Source organism: Labeo rohita, unplaced genomic scaffold (genome assembly GCF_022985175.1).
Source record: "Labeo rohita strain BAU-BD-2019 unplaced genomic scaffold, IGBB_LRoh.1.0 scaffold_777, whole genome shotgun sequence".
Lineage (NCBI taxonomy): Eukaryota > Metazoa > Chordata > Actinopteri > Cypriniformes > Cyprinidae > Labeo > Labeo rohita.
This window is the reverse complement of record NW_026129719.1, coordinates 16,388-36,702: the sequence shown is the minus strand read 5'-3', so window position 1 is coordinate 36,702 and position 20,315 is coordinate 16,388. Positions and strand designations below refer to the sequence as shown.

The 20,315-nt window shown below is 42.2% G+C and overlaps 1 protein-coding gene across 1 annotated transcript in view; it reads right to left on the bottom strand.

Annotated features, from left to right (window-relative positions):
• Positions 1-940: 940 nt before the first annotated feature.
• LOC127161920 (protein NLRC3) overlaps positions 941-20,315 on the bottom strand; it is a 32,609-nt gene continuing 13,234 nt past the window's right edge. Inside the window, exons 2-6 of the mRNA XM_051104679.1 lie at positions 4,939-5,129; positions 4,724-4,840; positions 4,511-4,627; positions 2,350-4,218; positions 941-1,248 (exon numbers count right to left, since the gene is read on the bottom strand). Coding sequence (XP_050960636.1) covers positions 1,011-1,248; positions 2,350-4,218; positions 4,511-4,627; positions 4,724-4,840; positions 4,939-5,087 — 2,490 coding nt within the window. The 5' untranslated portion in view covers positions 5,088-5,129 and the 3' untranslated portion in view covers positions 941-1,010. The remainder of the gene's footprint in view (positions 1,249-2,349; positions 4,219-4,510; positions 4,628-4,723; positions 4,841-4,938; positions 5,130-20,315) is intronic.

Here is a 20,315-nt window from a genome sequence, read left to right as displayed (position 1 = left end):
GTGTCAGTTTATTCAAAAGGGTATCTGGAATGATGTTGTTGAAAGCAGAGCTGAAGTTAATATCCTTGCATAAGTCCCTGGTTTGTCCAGATGTTGAAGGATATAGTGCAATCCCACATTGACTGCATCATCCACAGACCTGTTTGCTCCGTAAGCAAACCGCAGGGGGTCCAGCAAGGGTCCAGTAATGTCCTTCAAGCAGGCAAACAAAAATGTCAGATAGAACCTTATAATTCTAAGGCGACAAGCTTGTCCAGATCAGTAGCTGCAGCCTCAAAAACACGCCAATCAGTAAGTTCAAGAAGCAGGCTTGTAAATCCTGCTCTGCTTAACGGTCCATCTCTTTAGCGTTCTTACTACAGGTTTAGCAGATTTAAGTTTCTGCCTCTAGGCTGGTAGAAGGTGAACCAATCAGTGATCTGAGAGTCCCAGAGCTGCTTGGGGGACAGAGTGATATGCATCCTTTAAAACAGTGTAGCAGTGGTCCAGTATACTGCTCTCTGGTGGGGCATGTGATGTGCTGTCTATATTTAGGCAGTTCACAAGTGAGATTAGCTTTTTTAACGAATATTTTAAATTGTTTCCACTGAAAAAATGCAAGTGATCATGCTGGCGCCTTCATGTCCTTAAAAGTGGCTTTAAGCTTCCACTCTCTGCACAAATGATTTGATGCACCTAATAGCATTAGGTTTAGGTTTAACTTTTAAACTAACATTGTTTTATACTTGACCTCTTTCATATCTATAAGTTTTATTTTAGGCAAGTCGTGATGATTTGAGAAGGCAAAATTGATCAGAGTAACAGACTATGATCAGCCTGGCCGCTTGGTCATTACTTTAAAAAACAAAAACTTATATTTAACTAAAAAAAATGCTTCAAGCTTTTTTTCTAAATTAACTTAATTTTAAAAAATGAAACAAAATATAATAGTAACACAAATGACTAATTATATAATCCACACTGCATAGTCTTAAAATAAACCCTAAATTAAACAAATGCCACTGATACATTCACATTACAATATACAAAGGGTATAATAATGAAACAGTAAATGAGTGAATGTTAAAGTCAAACCTCAGTATCTCCAGCTGACAGTTTAGACTCTTCAGTGCATCAGACAACAGCTTCACTCCCGAATCCCTCAGGTCATTTACACTCAGCTCAAGCTCTCTCAAATTGGAATTTGATGATTGTAAAGCTGAACACACAGTTTCACAGTGCTGATCAAAAGGCCAACATTCTGCAATTCTGTAACAAAGAATGGGTAACATTTTATAATAACGTTATGTTGTAAGTCATTTAAAAGTGATTAGTTAATGTTGAACTAATCATTTACAAAACATAACTATGTGTTCAGAAATGATTAATAAGTGATATGTTCATATTTTTATCTATGTTTTGTAGATAAAGTTATAAATCATTTACAAGCGATTGGATAATGATTAAAGGGGTCATCGGATGCCCATTTTCCACAAGTTGATATGAATTTTTAGGGTCTTAATGAAAAGTGTAACATAGTTTGGTTAAAATTTCTTAATGGTAGTGTAAATAACACCTTTTTAGCTCTGCAAAAATCATCCTGTTCTGGTCGACGTTGCTTTAAATGTTAATGAGCTCTGCTTGCCCCGCCCCCTCTTCTCTTTGTGAAGTGACGAGCCTGTTTATTTAGCCGCATTTAGCCACATTTACCAGGTAGGAATGTAGGAAAGACGATCACAAAGATTGATTAAAAAAACCCTTATACTCACTTCTGCTGTGAGTGAAGCTGGATCACGAATGATTTGACCCCTTTAACAAATCATTTACAAAACATGGCATTGCTATGGACTGCTTGTGGGCCAGGTTTGGCAAAAATCGTCATTCCACATGTGCCAGATGTGGGCCAGATCTGGGCCCACACTATGTTGCTATCTGGGTTGCCACTTAATATACTGATCTAATATAAACATGAGATTTCTTTCCCAGCTGTTTAACTTCAGACAAAACTGACTGTTTATGTAAATTGTGTTTTAGACAGCCTTGTGTGTACTTGATAGTATGCACGATTTGTAGATTATATTTAATAGATTAGACTTTGAATAAACATTTGCAGATAGTAAAGGTAAGGTTTCAGTACGTTTAGCCTACGTACTCATCGCATTTACAGTCTGCCCAGCATGCGTCTCCATTAGTGTGTTTGTGTGTATGTTGTGCAGATGCATGTATTATATTCTGCTTCAGTGTTTCTTATATGAGAAATGTATTTTTATGTAAATAATAAAACCAGGGTTATGATTTAATAGATGAGTTTGCATCTCACTACAGGCTAATATGTTTCTTCTGTAATGACATGAATGTATGAATACTGACAGGGCTTTTCTGCAGCTGATCACAGCTGGTATCAGTCTTCCTCTTCCCTCAGCTGATGTGTTGAATTTCATGAGATCAAGCTCATCCAGCACCTCCTCTGACATCTGAAGAATGTAGGCGATTGTTGAGCAGTGAGACAGAGAGAGTTTCTGCTTTGAGTGTTTGTCTGATTTCACAAAATCTTGAATCTCTCTGGTCAGAGTCTGATCTTTCACTTCCAGCAGACAGAGGAACAGATTAATGGAGCTATCAGCTGAAAGTTTCATGGTATAGTCACCTCTCTTGATCTTGTCTTTAATATACAGTGTGATTGTCTTGATGCTCCTTGAGCTGTTCTCTGTGTGTGTCAGGAAATCCTGTAAGAGTCTCTGATTGGACTCCAATGAGACGCCCAGCAGGAACCGGAGGAACAGATCCAGCTGCCCATTTTCACTCTGGAGTGCTTTATCTACTGCTGATTTTAGCAGCTCATACAGGAAGTTTTCCTCAGATCTATACCTGTAACTCGTATATTTATCATCCAGAAACAACTCCACTGGCTCCATGTTCTTTGTTAAATAGCAGTAAAACTCATAGAAAGCAGCGAGAAACTCCTGAAAGGTCAGATGAATGAAGCTGTAGACTTTCCTCTGATGAATCACAGATTCCTCCTTAAAAATCTCAGTGCAAATCCCAGAATACACTGAGGCGTCAGTGACGTCTATGCCGCTCTCAATCAGGTCTTCCTCATAGAACATCACATTGCCCTCCATCAGCTGTTTGAAAGCCACTTCAGCAAGTTTCACAATCACTTCTTTGTTTAACTGCAGGAGTTTCTTTGGATCTCTCTCTTCATACTTCTGATTCCTTATGTTGATCTGAATCAGCAGGAAGTGAATGTACATTTCAGTCAGAGTTTGAGGGATTTCTGCTCTCAGATCATCCTTCAGGAGCTTCTGAAGCACAGTCGATGAGATCCAGCAGAAGACGGGGATGTGGCACATGATGTGGAGGCTTCTTGCTCTTCTGATGTGTGAGATGATTCTGCTGGCTTGATGCTGGTCACTGATTCTCTTTCTGAAATATTCCTCCTTCTGAGTCTCATTGAATCCCTGAATTTCTGTCAAACGGTTGATGTAGTCAGAGGGGATCTGATTGGCTGCTGCTGGTCTGGAGGTGATCCAGATGAGAGCAGAGGGAAGCAATTCTCCTTTCATGAGGTTTGACATCAACACACCCACTGATGAAGTCTCAGTCACATCACAAACTTTATGATCATCTGAAAACATCAGTGTGATTCTGCTTTCATCCAGACCATCAAAGATGAACACAACTTTACACTCCTCATAAATCTTTGAGTCCAGATCTTGAAGTTCAGGATAAAAGTCCAGCAGAAGTCTATGAAGACTGTACCTATGATCTCGGATCAAGTTCAGCTCTCGAAATGGAAGTACAAACATGAAGTCTACATCCTGATTGGCTTTTCCCTCGACCCAGTCCAGTATGAACTTCTGCACTGAAACAGTTTTTCCGATTCCAGCAATGCCTTTAGTAAGAACAGTCTTGATTTGGTCTTTCTCCTCACATCCTGGTTCAGGTGAAGCTTTAAAGATGTCATTGCAGTTAATTGGACTGTCTTGTGAATGTTTTGTTCTGGCTGTTTTCTCCATCTGTAAAACCTCATGTTCTTTATTTATTCCTTTCTCTCCCTCTATGATGTAGAGCTGTGTGTATATCCTGTTCAGGAGGGTTTGAGTCTTGTGTAGGTTGATTCCCTCAAATAATCTCTCATACTTGTTCTTCATGCTGGTTTTGTGCTGGTCTTTAACTCTCTGTAGTTGATCATCTGGTTGGTGGGAATCCTGCTGCAGGTCTTCAATCTGATCACGTCTATCCACCCAGCAGAAACAAGAACACCGCAATCAATGAATGAGTTGGAGCTGAAAGATTTTCTATTTTTACTTTATAATATCTCAAATCAGCTAGAACAAGCTTAATTCTTCACATGACATTTAATAAAAATCCTCTCCATGTTTGTTCATCTGTCAAACACTGTATTTATAAATGAGGCTCCACAAATGAGCCCCAAATCTCATATCTCTTCTCAATGAATAATAAGTCACAACTTCATCACTAATGTTTAAATACTCTCTCTGGTCTCCAGTATTAGTTATTGTCTAACCTGGGGTTAAAGGTCACTGATCCAGTGCTGAAGTTAGGCGGTTCTGGCATGGATCTGTCACTCCTCATAGACACACTGCTGGCCTCTGGTGATGCTGCTCTCTTGTTCTCAGTGTCACTAGAGAAACACATTAGCATTCAAATTATTTCTGTCTCACTGATGTTTATACTCTTATGAACCTGTCTCGTCTCCAGCACTTGGCTATCATCTCACCTGGAGTTAAAGGCCAGGGATCCAGTGCTGAAGATGTGGGGTTCTGGCATGGATCTGTCATTCCTCATAGACACACAGCTGGGCTCTAGAGATGCTGCTCTCTTGTTCTCAGCGTCACTAGAGAAACACATTAGCATTCAAATTATTTCTCTGTCTCACTGATGTTTATACACTTATGAACCTGTCTCTTCTCCAGCACTTGGCTATCATCTCACCTGGGGTTAAAGGCCACGGATCCAGTGCTGAAGGTAGGGGGTTCTGGCATGGATCTGTCACTCCTCATAGACACACAGCTGGGCTCTGGAGATGCTACTCTCTTGTTTTGATAGTGAACATCCTCCTTTCTCCCCTCATAGAGATTCATTTTAGAGCCAGTGATATAGTGTCTCCTCAAATATGTTCAGTTCTGCATTTGGAAACACAATGACACACAAATCATCTGCCATCTTTAGATAAACTGAAAAATAATACATTTTAGAATTCCATCAATATTTGGATTTTCCCACTCATATAAATGGTCACACTCTGGACTTAATCTGTTGTTCTGATCTCACCCCCTCCAACTGCTTAGCTGATGAATTTCATATGTCTGATCATTTTCTCCTTTACTTCAATATTTCTCTCTGTCTTTCTGCAATCAAACCAACATATCTTATGTCATTTCAGAAGCTAAAGGATATTAATATTGATACCTTTGTCTCATGCATTGACCATAGTTTTACTGCTGACTGTTTATGCACTCCTGATGCTTTGGTTGCTCAATATAATAATGGTTTATACGTACAACATTCTTAATTCTCTTGCTCCAATGAAAACAAGGTCTGTTTCCTTCTCTCATACTGCTGTGTCATACATACTGAGTGTGGCCTTAGATACTATTTCTCACACCATTCTTCACTATTCAACAACAATAAAACCTAAGCCACCTAACCAAACGACAATAATTTAACAGCTTCAAATTTCAGCAATTCTTTTGTGATATGTGATGAGATCTAGGAAAACCCAATGGATTTCACACTGGGACATTTTCAAGAAATTTGAAAAATAGATTGATGTCACTTTTTTGTCAAAATTAGGTTTTCATTAAATTGTTATTCTATAACATCTTGTCTATCATCTGTTGTGAATTTTTTTCTTAGAGACCAGGAGACGTTTTGGATATCTTGAAGCAGAAGTTTCTCTTTATTCATATACTCGCTGCGTGGCGCTGTAGTCATCAAAAAGTCTTCTAACAAAATCTCAGCACAGTAGAATATATAGGTTTGAAGGAGGAGTGCATAGAGGTGGAATCAATCTAAACAAAGCATGCAAACGAGGTACAGGAAAACAGCTCAGTAAAAGATTTTTCCCAGCCTTGATCTATTTAGCATACAAGTTTCATTCAAATGCATAGGTGCTAAACAAAAGGCACAGTTGTACCTTGAGCTTAGAATTCATACTTAACTTGGGAAAACCTGCCAGATGTTCAGGAACTGCATAAAGACAAAAGGTTACTATCTCAGGGCCTGGGCTGCCTGCTCTTAGACTGTCACAATATACATAACTTTTTCAGTTCATGTTGTTATATTGGAACCTAGCAAAGGATCAGCATATTTTAAACAGATTCTTAAATTTGTAATCCCACACATCTCTGAAAATATCTTGTTGAAATTCACTTGTTTAGTGCAGAAAAATAGCGATTTATTTCAGCAAGCAGAAATGACTGTCTTTCTCTTATGTTAAGAATGCGCTGCTGAGGTGCTTTCCCTTAACACCACAAAAACAGTTAACCTATCAATATAAACCACGTAACATATTTAGTAAAGGCGTATCAATTCACATTCTCCACCAGTCCTGTGTAAAGTACAGCAAGCAAGCATTATTCATGCTATCTAAACATAAAATGGGTAATCAAAAGTCCGGAGACCATGCACATGATAAATGTTAAACGTTAGTCTGTTTGTGTAATGATGCAGTATAGTGCTCCTGACTTGACAGACAGCTCTCGTTAAACCCGTAAAGTAAAAGCCAAAGCCAAAGCCGTCTCACTTTAAAGCCGTTTTTCTCAAAATCCCATTCCAGAAAATCAATGCTATCAGCCAACCAAGTATTTCACCATGTGTTGCATTTTCCTAGATTGCATCACATATTTGCCGTCTCTGGCAAAATATGACACGTCTCGTGATAGTGCCAGCTGATGTCCACAAACTGTCAAACACGGTGCATCCCTCTGCTTTCAAGTTTATTCCATGTGCCATCAAATGTTTCATTAGGTTTGACATGTTTCCCCCTTTATACACGTTGCGGTGTCTGAATCATTTCTCCTGAAATATAGCAACACCTTAGAATGTTTCATTTTTGGCATGTAATGTTAGATGTTGTTTAATGTAGCTAGCTAAGCTAACGGCAAACCACCTGCTGCAGTCAGCGCAAGTGTAACGATAGTTGCTGCATTCACATGCTTCTTGGATGTCTCATTTCCCGATGATTTGTGCTTTTAATTAAAAATGTGAAAATGGACAGTAACTACAACGATGTTGGATTTGTATCACCAAACCTTTCACGTGAGTGTTCTCTTTTAAGTAATACTTTTTCCTGATCATTCTAACACCCCATGAATGCAGTATTTAAATTTAATTAGCGATCATGCAGTTAAATTTGCAATACCGATCATATGGGTACCGGTGCTGTATTGGCACCGGGTTTCGGTACTCAACCCTACTTACTACTGGTGTCCCCCAGGGTTCTGTCCTGGGGCCTAGAGCCCTGCGCGGGACTGTTTTCTTCATCCCGCTCCCGCCCGCACCCGCCGAATTTCTGACCATTACCGCCCGCTCCCGCAACGTGTGTTTTACACTCCCGCCCGCTCCCGCAATATGTATGTCCACTCCCGCCCGCACCCGCAAAACTCTGAGAATTTATTCCCGCATGATAATAGAGATGAATTGATTTTGTGTCTTCTCCCCGTCCCGCAGGAAAAAAAAAACGTATTTGTGTTGCTATTATTAAAGAGATTCATGTTTGTTTCTTTCCCTGGCCTGCATGTATTCTGACGCACTGGTAGGGAAGATGAATAGTAGCCTGGGCTATTGGGGACATCTAAAACGCTTAGGCTACCGCGCGTTTCTTTATACTTCAAATACTTTGATTTTGGCTACTGAAGTATTTAGTAGGCTTGATTGGTCCTGGTGTAAATGTGCTGAAAGCATGTCTGAAAGCAGCTAGCCTATGAGAACACAGAAAGACAAAACACACAATACATTCGAATATAATTTCGTTTTTATCAAAAACGTTGCACCATCACACGGCACATAAAAATAGACTGCTTTGCAAAAAAATACAATGATAAACTACATGAAAACAGCAGTTTTGCAATTATTAACCAAAGCCATGACATCTCCATCATGTCGCTAGGCTACCTCCCGATCCCGCAGTGTTGTTTTTTTTTTAGCCGCCCATTCCCGCCCGCAGCACAGTTCAAACCGCCCGCTCCCGCGGGACCCGGTGGGTCCCAATCCCAATGCAGCCCTCTACTGGGGCCCCTTCTTTTCATCATCTAACTCCTCCCACTTGGTAATATTTTTTGTAAATATAAATATTTTTCACTGCTTTAAAATATACACCCAATAACACCCAGCTCTATCTTTCTAGCAAACCTCCTCCTCTTCACTTCCACCCTCCTCCCCCACCAGCTGCCTAAATGAAATAAAGTCTTGGTTTACCTTCAACTCTCTTAAGTTGAATACCGACAAAACGTCTAGGTTACGTACGTAACCCTCGTTCCCTGAAGGAGGGAACGGAGACGTTACATATGGGAACTCGCTTGAGAGTCCAATCATCTCTGAGCCTTATTCAAAAGGCCAATGAACATTGGCGAGTGGTATTTGCATGGCGAGCCACTCCCCCCGTACATACGGGTATATAAGAGGGCGGCATGCAACCACTCATTCAGGTTTTCGCTGAGGAGCCGAGTAGCAACCTGGCGTCAGCGCGACGTAGGGTCGTGGCAGGGGATGTAACGTCTCCGTTCCCTCCTTCAGGGAACGAGGGTTACGTACGTAACCTAGACGTTCCCCTTCAGTCATTTCACTACGACGTTACATATGGGAACAGACCCATGGAACAGGCCACGACCCTGATGCCGCGTTACGCACAGACCCACGTGCTGACAGGAGGACGTGTCAGCAGATGGATATGAACGTAACCTTCCCAACGCCCTGAGTGCCAATAGGGGACCCCACAGGGATGCCAGTTGTTACTGAAGCAGAAGTTGGGGGGGCGGAGCACATGAGATCTCTACATGTGGAATAAAAATAATTCAATATATCTATAACTTGTAGAGATATATGAGGGAAACAGCGGCCTTCTAGCTGACCTTGGAAAAATACTGAGACATGTTGCCACAACCTGCTGGGCGAAGGAGACCCAGCCGGAGCACAGTCAGGCACTACTCCGCAGCTAGGCCTGACTGCAGGGCATGGAGGACCCAAGGTTCACCGGAGGGAACAGCTGAGGGATATAGCGCACAGATCCATTAGGAGTGGCGCAGCAAGCCGACACCAGCCGGTCTCCCGCTTACCTGATGTCTTATGTTAAGACACGGGAGGACACAGCCTCAACGCGAAGGTTGTAGAACCTAGCGAAGGTATTAGGAGTCGCCCAGCCCGCAGCTCTACAGATATCTGCTAGTGAGGCGCCATGAGCCAACGCATAGGATGAGGCAACACTCCTTGTGGAGTGGGCACGAACACCTAAGGGGCATGGCTCTCCCTGGTTTTGATATGACAGGGAGATGGCATCTACCACCCAATGAGCCAACCTCTGTTTGGAGACAGCATTCCCTTTCTGCTGACCTCCGAAGCAGACAAAGAGTTGCTCGGTGCGTCTGAAGTGCCGAGTGCGGTCCACATATATACAGAGGCCGGGTCTGCCTCCTCCAGGGGCAGAGCTTGCAGGTTCACCACCTGATCGCGGAAAGGCGTGGTGGGAACCTTGGGCACATAACCGGGCCGGGGTCTCAGGATGACGTGAGAATCACCGGGCCCGAATTCCAGGCACGCTTCGTCGACAGAGAAAGCTTGTAGGTCCCCTACCCTCTTGATGGAGGCCAGCGCAGTCAGGAGCGCTGTCTTAAGAGACAGATATTTCAGCTCTACTGACGCGAGTGGCTCAAATGGGGCCTCCCGTAGACCCTGGAGGGTGACGGCGAGATCCCAAGAGGGTACGAGGTGCGGTCTAGGGGGATTAACCCTTCTCGCACCTCTAAGGAACCTCACGACCAGTTGGTGCTTACCAAGGGATGTTCCATCCACTGCATTGTGATACGCTGCGATGGAGAGGTCTGACGCGTCCCGTCCTGGAACCAGACGTGCAGGTTTCATAGGACGGGACGTGGGTGCCAAATTGTGCCCATCCCCTGAGAAAGAAGGTCTCTCCTCAAGGAGATCTTCCAGGGAGGGGCTGCCGCAAGGGAAATGAGGTCTGGAAACCAGGTCCGGGTGGGCCAGTATGGCGCAACCAGCAGAACCTGCTCCTCGTCCTCCCTGATCTTGCACAGTGTCTGTGCAAGGAGGCTCGCTGGGGGAAAGGCGTACTTGGGCCCCGGAGACCAGCTGTGTGCCAGCGCATCCCTGCCGAGGGGAGCCTCGCTGAGGGAGTAAAACAGCTGGCAGTGGTAAGATTCGGGGGGAAGCAAACGGATCTATCTGGGCTTTGCCGAGATGGCTCCAAATCGGCTGGACTACCTGGGGGTGGAGTCGCCATTCTCCAGGATGGGTGGACTGCCGTGAGAGCTGGTCGGCTGCACAATTGAGTTCTCCTGGAATGTGAACAGCATGTAGCGATTTCAGCCACGTCTGACTCCATAGGAGCAGATGGCGGGCGAGTTGTGACATGCGACGGGAGCGTAGACCACCTTGGTGGTTGAAGTAGGCTACGGTCGCAGTGCTGTCGGTACGAACAAGCACGTGCTTGTGGCGCAACATCGGTCGGAAGCGCCGAAGCGCAAAAAGCACAGCCAACAACTCTAGGCATTTGATATGCCATTGCAGTCAGGGTCCTGTCCAGGAGCCCGAGGCTGCTTGCCTGTTGCATACAGCACCCCAACCCGTGGAAGAGGCATCCGTGTATACCACAAGATGCCTGGACCACGGGCTGAACAGGCGGCGACACTGCGGGGAAACGCCAATCCGGAGTGCACCACGGTGCTATGCCCATCTCGGGACTCGATCGTGTAACCAGCGCTGTAGCGGTCTCATATGAAGCAAGCCGAGTAGCGTTACTGCGGCTGCGGCTGCCGTATGCCCCAGGAGCCTCTGAAATGTTTTGAGAGGGACCGCTGTCTTGTGTCTGAATGATTCCAGACACTTCAGCACTGACTGCGCACGCTCGTTGGTGAGGCAGGCTGTCATATCGACCGAGTCCAGCTCCACACCGAGAAAAAAGGTCCTCTACACTGGGGAGAGTTTGCTCTTCTCTCGGTTGACCTGAAGGCCCAGATGGCTGAGGTGCCGGAGCACCATGTCCTTCTGTTCGCACAACAGATCTCTATGAGAAGCCAGTCGTCGAGATAGTTGAGAATGCGAATGCCCGTCAGCCAGCTTTTAGGGGGGACAGGGCAGCCTCTGTGACTTTCGTAAAGACACGGGGAAAGAGGAACAGGCCAAATGGAAGCACTTTGTACTGACACGCTCGACCCTCGACAGCAAACCGTCGGAAGGGTCTGAGACGAGGTAAAATCGAGACGTGAAAGTACGCGTCCTTCAGGTCGATGGCTGCAAACCAATCCTGCGGACGAGTGCATGTAAGCATGGGCTTTGTCGTGAGCATCTTGAACGGCAGCCTGAGAAGGGACCGATTCAGGGCTCGAAGATCCAGGACAGGTCTTAACTCACCGCTCTTTTTTGGGCACGATGAAGTTAGGGCTGAAGAAGGGGAAGGGACTGATCTCAGAAGGAAAAAACATCCTGGAGAAAAGTCTGACTGCACTGGGCAGCGCTTACCTTCTTCCCTGGTTCCCGCGCTGGCGATGTCGAGCTCCGAGTCCGAATTCAAGGAGGCAAGGCGCTGCTTGGAAAGGGAACTCGGGCCGGACCCCAGAGATGAGAAAATCCTTCTGTGAAATAGCAGACAGTAGCTCCCGGCCCTTCACGGGAGTGAGGACGTCACCTCTGGGTTGCCCGCGTCAGGGACGCTTCGCAGCTCTGCTGCGGGTCTTCCTGGCCGCTCTCCTGCGGCCAGCTCGACGTCGAGCTGCCAATCTAGCACCGTGTGCCTCGGCAGGGGACGGAGCTGGGTTGTTTAGGAGCCGCAGGGGGGGCGCCCTCGGCGACAGGCAGGCAGAGGTTGAAGCCCCGGGGATGTTATGTCGCGGCAGGGCAGGATGCGCCTCCATCTGCTTCTGAACCGCCGAGAACTGCCTTTTTTTTTTTTTTTTTAAGTCCTCGATGGTGTCGCCGAATAGGCCGCCTTGGGAGATGGGAGCGTCGAGAAAGAGAGCTTTGTCGACGTCTGCCATCTAGCCAAGGTCAACCATAAGTGTCGCTTCTGGACCACTACTGTGGACATCACCTGGCCAAGGGAACGTGCCGTAACCTTTGTCGCTCTAAGGGCGAAGTTGGCGGTTCCTACATAATCCCTTGGTCAGGACCACCCTCGTGCAGCTGTTTCAACGCCCGGGCTTGATAGACCCGCAGGGTTGCCACAGCGTGCAGGGCGGTAGCAGTGCCGCGGAGGCCCTCCCCAGAAACCAATCGTCCAGCCTTGAAGGATCAGCCGGAGGTGTTTTTAGGCACCTCCAGACCGATCTCCTTGGCGGTTCGGAGGAACATAGCCGATAGTTCAGCGTCCAGCTCAGACGGGTGGCGACCGCAGAGGGTGCCGAGCTGTCCACCTCACCTTCCGACTCTCCCTCTGACGCAGCAGCAGACATCTCTACCTCCTGAGGAGCGCCAAAGGAGACACTCAGCCCGGTGTGCGGGGAAGCAAACTGCTTTGGCAACTCAACAGGACCACGCGGTGGTGCAGAAGTCCGCGGGGCTTTGCTGGCCGGTGGAGCATTCTGCATAATCACCTGGATGTCCCCCCTGCGCGTTGCCGCGGCAGCCGAAAAAAACCTTGATGGCTCCTTTAAGACTTTAAGACGACGAGGGGAGCCAACTCGCGAACGAGCGGCGGGACTTTAACGTGGCCATGGTCATGCGTTCGCAATGAACGCATGAACCATCCATGAACGCTGTCTACAGCGTTCACTAAACACTAAATCCTCACTATCCAAAGTCTACAGCTTTACCCTGACAATTGATGGTTCATCAGTTTCTTCCTCCCCTCAGGTTAAGAGTCTTGCTGTCATCATATTACCTGATCTGCTTATTTTCATCTGCGCAATATTAATTGCACAGATGAAAATCCCTGAGAAATTGGATTGAATTTGTTGAATTTGGTCACACAAATGACTGTTATACATCAATAGAAACCATAAAGTTTATACTTTTATTTGTGCACACTCGCAATAAAAACGGAACTGTGTGTTTCTTAAAAACAAAGAAAATAAACAGGGTGCTTTCTCAGTCTTCACTGTCTCCGCGAACGGCTTTTAGAAATGCGTCAATAAAATGAACCTAAACTCAGTGAATACTCGACACACAGACAGGAGAGAAATATCTATAAAAAGCTTGATATCTCTAATTTCTTATATCTCTAATAAATTAAGTCTTATCAAACAAATATTCTGTGCTAAAGTAATCCGTATGAAACCAACGTGATGCATAGTTTTGCCCTCAGAGCTAATTATTTTAATGTGATCACGCCTACGAGCTACATTCGCTTTTGATATGATAAATAGCCACGTGCAAGGCGCAGCATGTTAGCGCCCACATCATTGTAAACAAAGCTTGACGATTCATCAAGTTTATCTCGCTACTGTTCGTTTCTGAAAGACGACGCACTGAGAGGAATTACACAGAATTCACCTCAGATGAAGAACACAATGCGACGCGGCTGATCCAGAGGAAGAGATCAGTCTGATGAGTAAGTAATGTTTCTTTTTTGCATTAGTTAACGTGTTATTTTGACATAAGCTTGAACACATTTACTAGCTTTTTTCCCAAACTATGATTCCTGGCTAAAATGTTTGAAATCGAGTGAAACATTTTAAAAATGATAGGTAGTTTGTTGTGTCTAAATTTCTTACGGCGCAATTTAGTTTTCATGTTTGAGTCTAAGTATGTCTACATCATGTTTATTAATAATACTTTGTTCCCAAATCGAGTTTTATAACGTGCTAACTGATCATTTGCTTCTCCGATATAAAACGTCCTTTTTACAAAACATACCTGAATCTGTGACTACAAGATCATTATATAGGGATGCTTCTGATAGTAACATGAGATGTTTTTTGTTTTTGTCTTTTAGTGATCTGATACCTGCACAGCTGATGAATCTGGCTGATTTTTTACTCAAGTGCCTTCAAACCATTTCTATGCTGATTTTCTATGGTAAAATAATCTCTGTGACTACTGATGTTTTTTTTTGTTTTTTTTATCTTGAATCCATGGAAAAAAAGCAGCAAAAACTTAAATATCAGGTATGGTTTACTCGTTTTACTTGCTGAACAGGAATGACACAAGGTCTGTTCACATCTCTGTGGTTCGGTCAGTTAGTACAATAATGTGTCTTTGAGCTTCATTATGTATGTTTTGGTTATATTGTGTTGTAAATAAAATACAAATGACCAAAACCCCCCATTATCTTACTCTCCTCACATTCTTTGTTACCTGACTCATAGTGACAGTCACACTGATGGGCCATTAGGGGGACGGCCTTTTGTCTCTCAGGTGTGAATCACTACATATTCATGGCCATTGTCATAATGCAGTATATGTAAGGTAAAAATGTGCATATTAGTTTTGGTTCAAAGACATAAATAAAACCAAATGTAATATATAGTATAACCACTAGATGGCTGTCTAGGCCTAGACAAATAATGACTTTTGAAATTGGGAATTGTATTTAGAAGTATATTTAGACATTACCGGATTACTTCTGAACACAGTTTATTCAATGTTTAATCTACCTTAACTAACCAGTGAAGTTTGCAACTGAGCAGCTGATCTCATTCTACCTGTATGTGTGAGAGAGAGACAGAGGGAGAGAATTGAATTTTGAAGTAAACTTTATTTACAATTTATCAAGTGACAATACAAAACAATTGTTAACACATTAAAAACATATTATAAAGAGAACGTCAGATTTCCTTCAAAAACAGTACACAATGCTCCTTGGCTACATCACATCCATTTAAAAGTTGACAGATCTTCCATTGCTTTATAAAACTTGAAATCAACCAAACTCTAGATTTTACTAAACTTAAAAAACAGTCCACAACACTTTGACAAAGCTTTTTCTCAATTCTGTTTTTTCTACTGATATAAATTGCAAATTTGACTTCACCCAACATAAAATTCAGTAATTGAGAAGTAAACTTCATGTTACATCTGTACTTAAAACCAAAAATAAGTATCTCCGCAGAAAAACACTCATTAAAACAATTGAAAAACTCATTTAAGAGCACAAATAAAGGCTCCAACCTAAAACACTGTACAAAAACATGAAACACTGTTTCCCTTTCTGAACAAAAAGGGAACAAACTTCTGGGTCTAAAATAGAAATAAAAGAGTTCACTGCAATAATACCATGAAGTACTTGCCACTGTAAGTCCCCTAACCTTTCAGATAAAGGCGGCTTATACAGGGATCTCCACTCAGGTTTTACAGGTTTGTCTAATCTAAAAAAAGTTTGCCATGGTGTATCAACTTTGTTATCAAGACTTTTTTTGTTAAAAGCCATGACACAAGCACTCTACAAAGTTTTACCTTTAGCTGGCAATAAATCAAACCATGAAGTTTTCCAAGGTTTTAAGAAAAAAACTGAACACCCATCTAAATTAGGTAGCAGCTTTAAACAAGGAAAAGAATCCTGTGCATTGGGGGTGTTTTCCCCAGAGATAGTCCTTCAACATTTGTACCTCATCAGCTATAAATGCTGCCTTTACACAAAAGGATGGAAACAACACAAGCAGATTTAAACCCCAAATGTTGAGATGCTAACTCAGCATTCTCTAAATTTGGGCCAACCAAAGTCAACAACTGTCCCAAAGTTGTAACGCCAGATTTCTGGAGTGCGGAACTGAGGCCATATAGATTAAAACTATCAGATACATCCAGAAGGGCTACAAGTATCAAAGGCTCCTCTAACAGCCAATAAAGAGAACATGAGCTTTCAACCTTTTGAATATGAAACAAACTCCACAGCTTAAAGATTCCTGTAAAAAGATGGGACCTTAGACAAGTCTATTTTTGAAGAGTCCAGCAAATAAAAGATGTTTGTCCAACCCAAAATCCCTGTAGTTTCGGAGTATAGTGCAGGCAGCAGCTCTCCAACTCAAGTCCAAAGCACCATCAAAGAGTCTTTGTAAAAATTGTATCCGAAAAGCAACAGTTCTACTTTGTAAGTGTATTAGTCCTTGTCCTCCTTCATCATTAGGCAAATATAAAATGCTCTGTTGTACCCAGTGCAGATTGTCCCAGAAGAAATCCACAAGAATAGCTTGAATTTGAGCTAATAAATGAACTGGAGGGTCCACACAGGCCAGCCTGTGCCATAAGGAGGATGCCACCAAATTATTAACAACAAGAGTGTGTCCCCTGTAAGACATGTTTGGAATTAGCCATTTCCATTTTCCAAGGCGACCCTTGATGATTTTTTCAAGAACCCCTTCCCAGTTTTTCTGCTGGGTCAGAGCATCACCTAAGAAAACTCCTAAATATTTAATACCTCCTTTTCCCCATAACAACCCATCAGGAAGATTTGGTTTACCACCAGTCCATTGACCAACCAATAATGTTTCACATTTTGTCCAGTTAATTCTGGCAGAAGACACAAACATAAATTCTTCAATTAATTTAAGCAAAACCTGTATATCACTTTGTCCACTGATAACATCCATGACATCATCAGCATAAGCCGACAGACGAATATTATTTTTACAATTAGGCAAAGACAATCCATGTACATTTAATCTTAATTGGTGTAACAAAGGCTAAATGGCCAAAGAGTATAACATACCGGATAAAGAACACCCCCTGTCTTATGCCCCTATGAACCTGAAAGGGAGCACATAAGATGCCATTTATCTTCAGTACACTCTCAACTTTACTATAGAGCACTTTGATCATGTCTATAAATTTTTGACAAAAAACAAAAGCTGACAGCCCTTACCAAAAAGAAGTATACTTCAAGTTTATTTTATTAAGTATACTTCAGTAAAGTTCAAGTATAGTTTAAGTATACTTTATGTAGTAAGCATACAAATATCAGTGTACTAGTAGTATACTTTTAAGTGTACTATTTTAATACTAGTACTTAATACACCTCAATCGCTCAATCGGAGATATTCTTGTGTTACTTACATCCCTGCTCCAGCATCGAAACAAAGAGGGCGGACTGTGACAGCTGATTCAAGGTAAATCGCTCATGTCAATCAACTATTGTGGGAGCGGCATCTGTCGGTGTGACGCCACAACAACAGGCATCTGAGAATGACTCGATTTGACAAAGGGGATATTATTTTTACAGATTAATTAAAAACCGCTAATAATAACTAACAATAATGACAAAACAACAAAAAAGTTTAAATGAAGTCAGCAAACAGCAAAACAATAATCCTATAACAGTAACTGGATAATTTATTTATGCTGCATGCTGGGAACTTACAAAGCCTTAACATTTCAACAGTATGAAATTCTTTGTTCTGTGTTTAACAAGTTGGGACAGTATTTGGGGTAATTTTGTTGGTCTGACAAGGGTTTTTATATAGTTTCAAGAAAATAGCATTTTTTAGTATTTGAGACTGTTTTATAAAATGGAAAATATGTATTTGCATTTTTCACAGTGTGGAAGCATCTGTTTTGGTTTCTTCTTCACTTGTGTTTTGGAAATTCTGTACAGAAGATGTGTAATAGCATCTCTCCTGTATAAAAATGACAACATGGATTCTCAGAGCACAAGTATAGCCCTGATAGTATATTTGTATAGTATATTTAGTATAAGTATATTGATAGTATATTTACTATAAGTATAGTATATTTAGACTTTTTCTAAGTATAAGTCATATATACTTAAATGTCATTTTAAGTATATTTTTGATAAGTATATAAAGCACATTTCTGAGAAGTACATGAAAGGTAGACTGAAAGTATACTTTCCTGTTTTTAGTTTAAAAGAAGTATACTAATAGCACACTTAAATTAACTTCCACAAATATGTGTGTTTAACTCAATCGAATGCCCTTTCCTGGTCCAGTGAGATCAAACCAAAGTCCATATTATACAAATTTGACACTTCCAGAATATCCTGAATTAGAGAAATATTGTCAAAGATGGATCTACCTGGAATACAGTAAGTCTGGTCCGGATGGATGACAAGGTCCGTTACTTCAGCCAGTCTGTTAGCCAACGTTTTGGAAAACAGCTTATAATCACTACAAAGAAGTGAGACAGGACGCCAACATTTAATATCAGTGAGATCTCCCTTTTTTGGTATGAGAGTGTAACGGGACTCGTGTGAAGCGTGATAGATCCAGGTGCAAGCTTTATTGTACAGATTGTAGTCAAGACAGGCAGGGTCGATCTCCAACAAACAGTAATATCCAAGGCAAGGCAAAAGCGTAATCCAAATGAACAGGCAGAACGTCAAAATACCAGAGAGCAGTCCAAAGTAACAAATAAACAAGGCAATGAAACAAGACAAAACTATGGCAATGAAACAAGGTATAACTATGACTATGAAATTAAACAAAACCAAAACCGTGGAAATAACAAAATAAGGCAATGAAACAGGGAAAATGCTTGGTAGAGTCCGCACAGGCAAAACAATACTTCGCAACCTCCTGTTTGGCATGGCCCTACTTACATGGCTGCCAAACAGGAAGTTACCAAAGAAGCAGCAGACGGAGCGGTAACAGACAGTCCATGAGCAAGGGCTCCCTCTGCTGGCGTGGCATTACAGAGAGTGATTATTGCTGTACGGCAACTCAACGGCAACCTGCCCTCCGACAAGCTGCTATTCAGTACTTGTAGCAAATCCGCTCCCAACTCAGTCCAGAAAGATTTAAAAAAAATCAACTTGGAGACCATCTGCTCCAGGAGCTCGCCCAGACTCCATGCCTTGGAGGGCCTTATGCAGCTCTCCCAAACTCAGAGGACTGGAGAAAGCAGCATTACCCTCCTCAGACGTCTGGGGTAGGGAGTCAAAGAAAACATTTTCCTCCCTGCTCTATAAATTAAGCTCACTTCTGTAAAGTTCTGATAAAACCCAACAACTCTTCCTCAGATGTCAACAGGGTCCACTAATAACCCCCCATCCTCAGAACGTAATGCCTGGATAAGGCGTCTTTGGCTATTCTTTTTCTCAAGGCTGAAGAAATATTTAGACGGTGCATCCATTTGATCAATACTTTGAAATCCTGACCGGACCAGTGCCCCCTGTATTTTATGTCCAAGTAGATCAGCTAACTGTGCCTTTTTCCTCAAACAGGCCTCCAAATAAAAATGGTCTCCGGTAGAATCAGATAGCTGCTGACAGTTATTTATATCAATGTCCAAGCTCCTCAAGGACCATCCTAACTCTCTAGTAACGTTGTGAGTGTACTGCTGACAAAATTGTCTAATCTGAATTTTACCAAAATCCCACCACTGTTGTACTGACTGAAAAGTAGATTTTGTATTTCTGTAATTCTCCCAAAAAGCCTTAAAGGAGTCTTGAAACAACTTATCATGCAATAAAGAAGTATTGAAATGCCAATAGGCACTTTTAGGTTTAATAAAATTCAGAATAAGACTACACTGTACCATAGCATGATCTGTAAAACTCATAGGAACAATTGAACAACTAATAAAAATGTTCAGATGATGTCCAAAGGCATAGAGTCTGTCTAATCTGGCAAATGATATCACATTATCTCTTGTATGAACCCAGGTATATTGTTTTACATTACCATTTAATTGTCTCCAGATATCACATAAGTCATACTTCTTAATTATGTGTACGAGACGTTTCCTAGAAGGCAAATGAGGTTCAATATGATTTCTGTCCAGAGCATGTTCAGTACAATTAAAATCACCAGCTAAAAACAAATATTCTTCAGAAGAACAATTCTGTACAATATAGTGTATCTAGAAACAGCATCCTTTCAACTATAGCTATTGGAACATAAACACACATAAAAACAAAGGTGTAATTCTTAAACACAGCTCTCACTTTTAAAAGCCTACCTTTTACAATTTCATCACAATCATAAGAAATTGGACTGAAACTTTTTGAAAATAAAATGGCACTTGTTGAGATGTTACGACTAATACAGAGATGCATTCAAACTCCCCATACGAAAAAGAAGTTAATTCAAGTGTGCTATTAGTATACTTCTTTTAAACTAAAAATAGAAAAGTATACTTTCAGTCTACTTTTTATGTACTTCTCAGAAATGTGCTTTATAAACTTATCAGAAATATACTTAAAATGACATTTAAGTATACTTGACTTAGACTTAGAAAAAGTC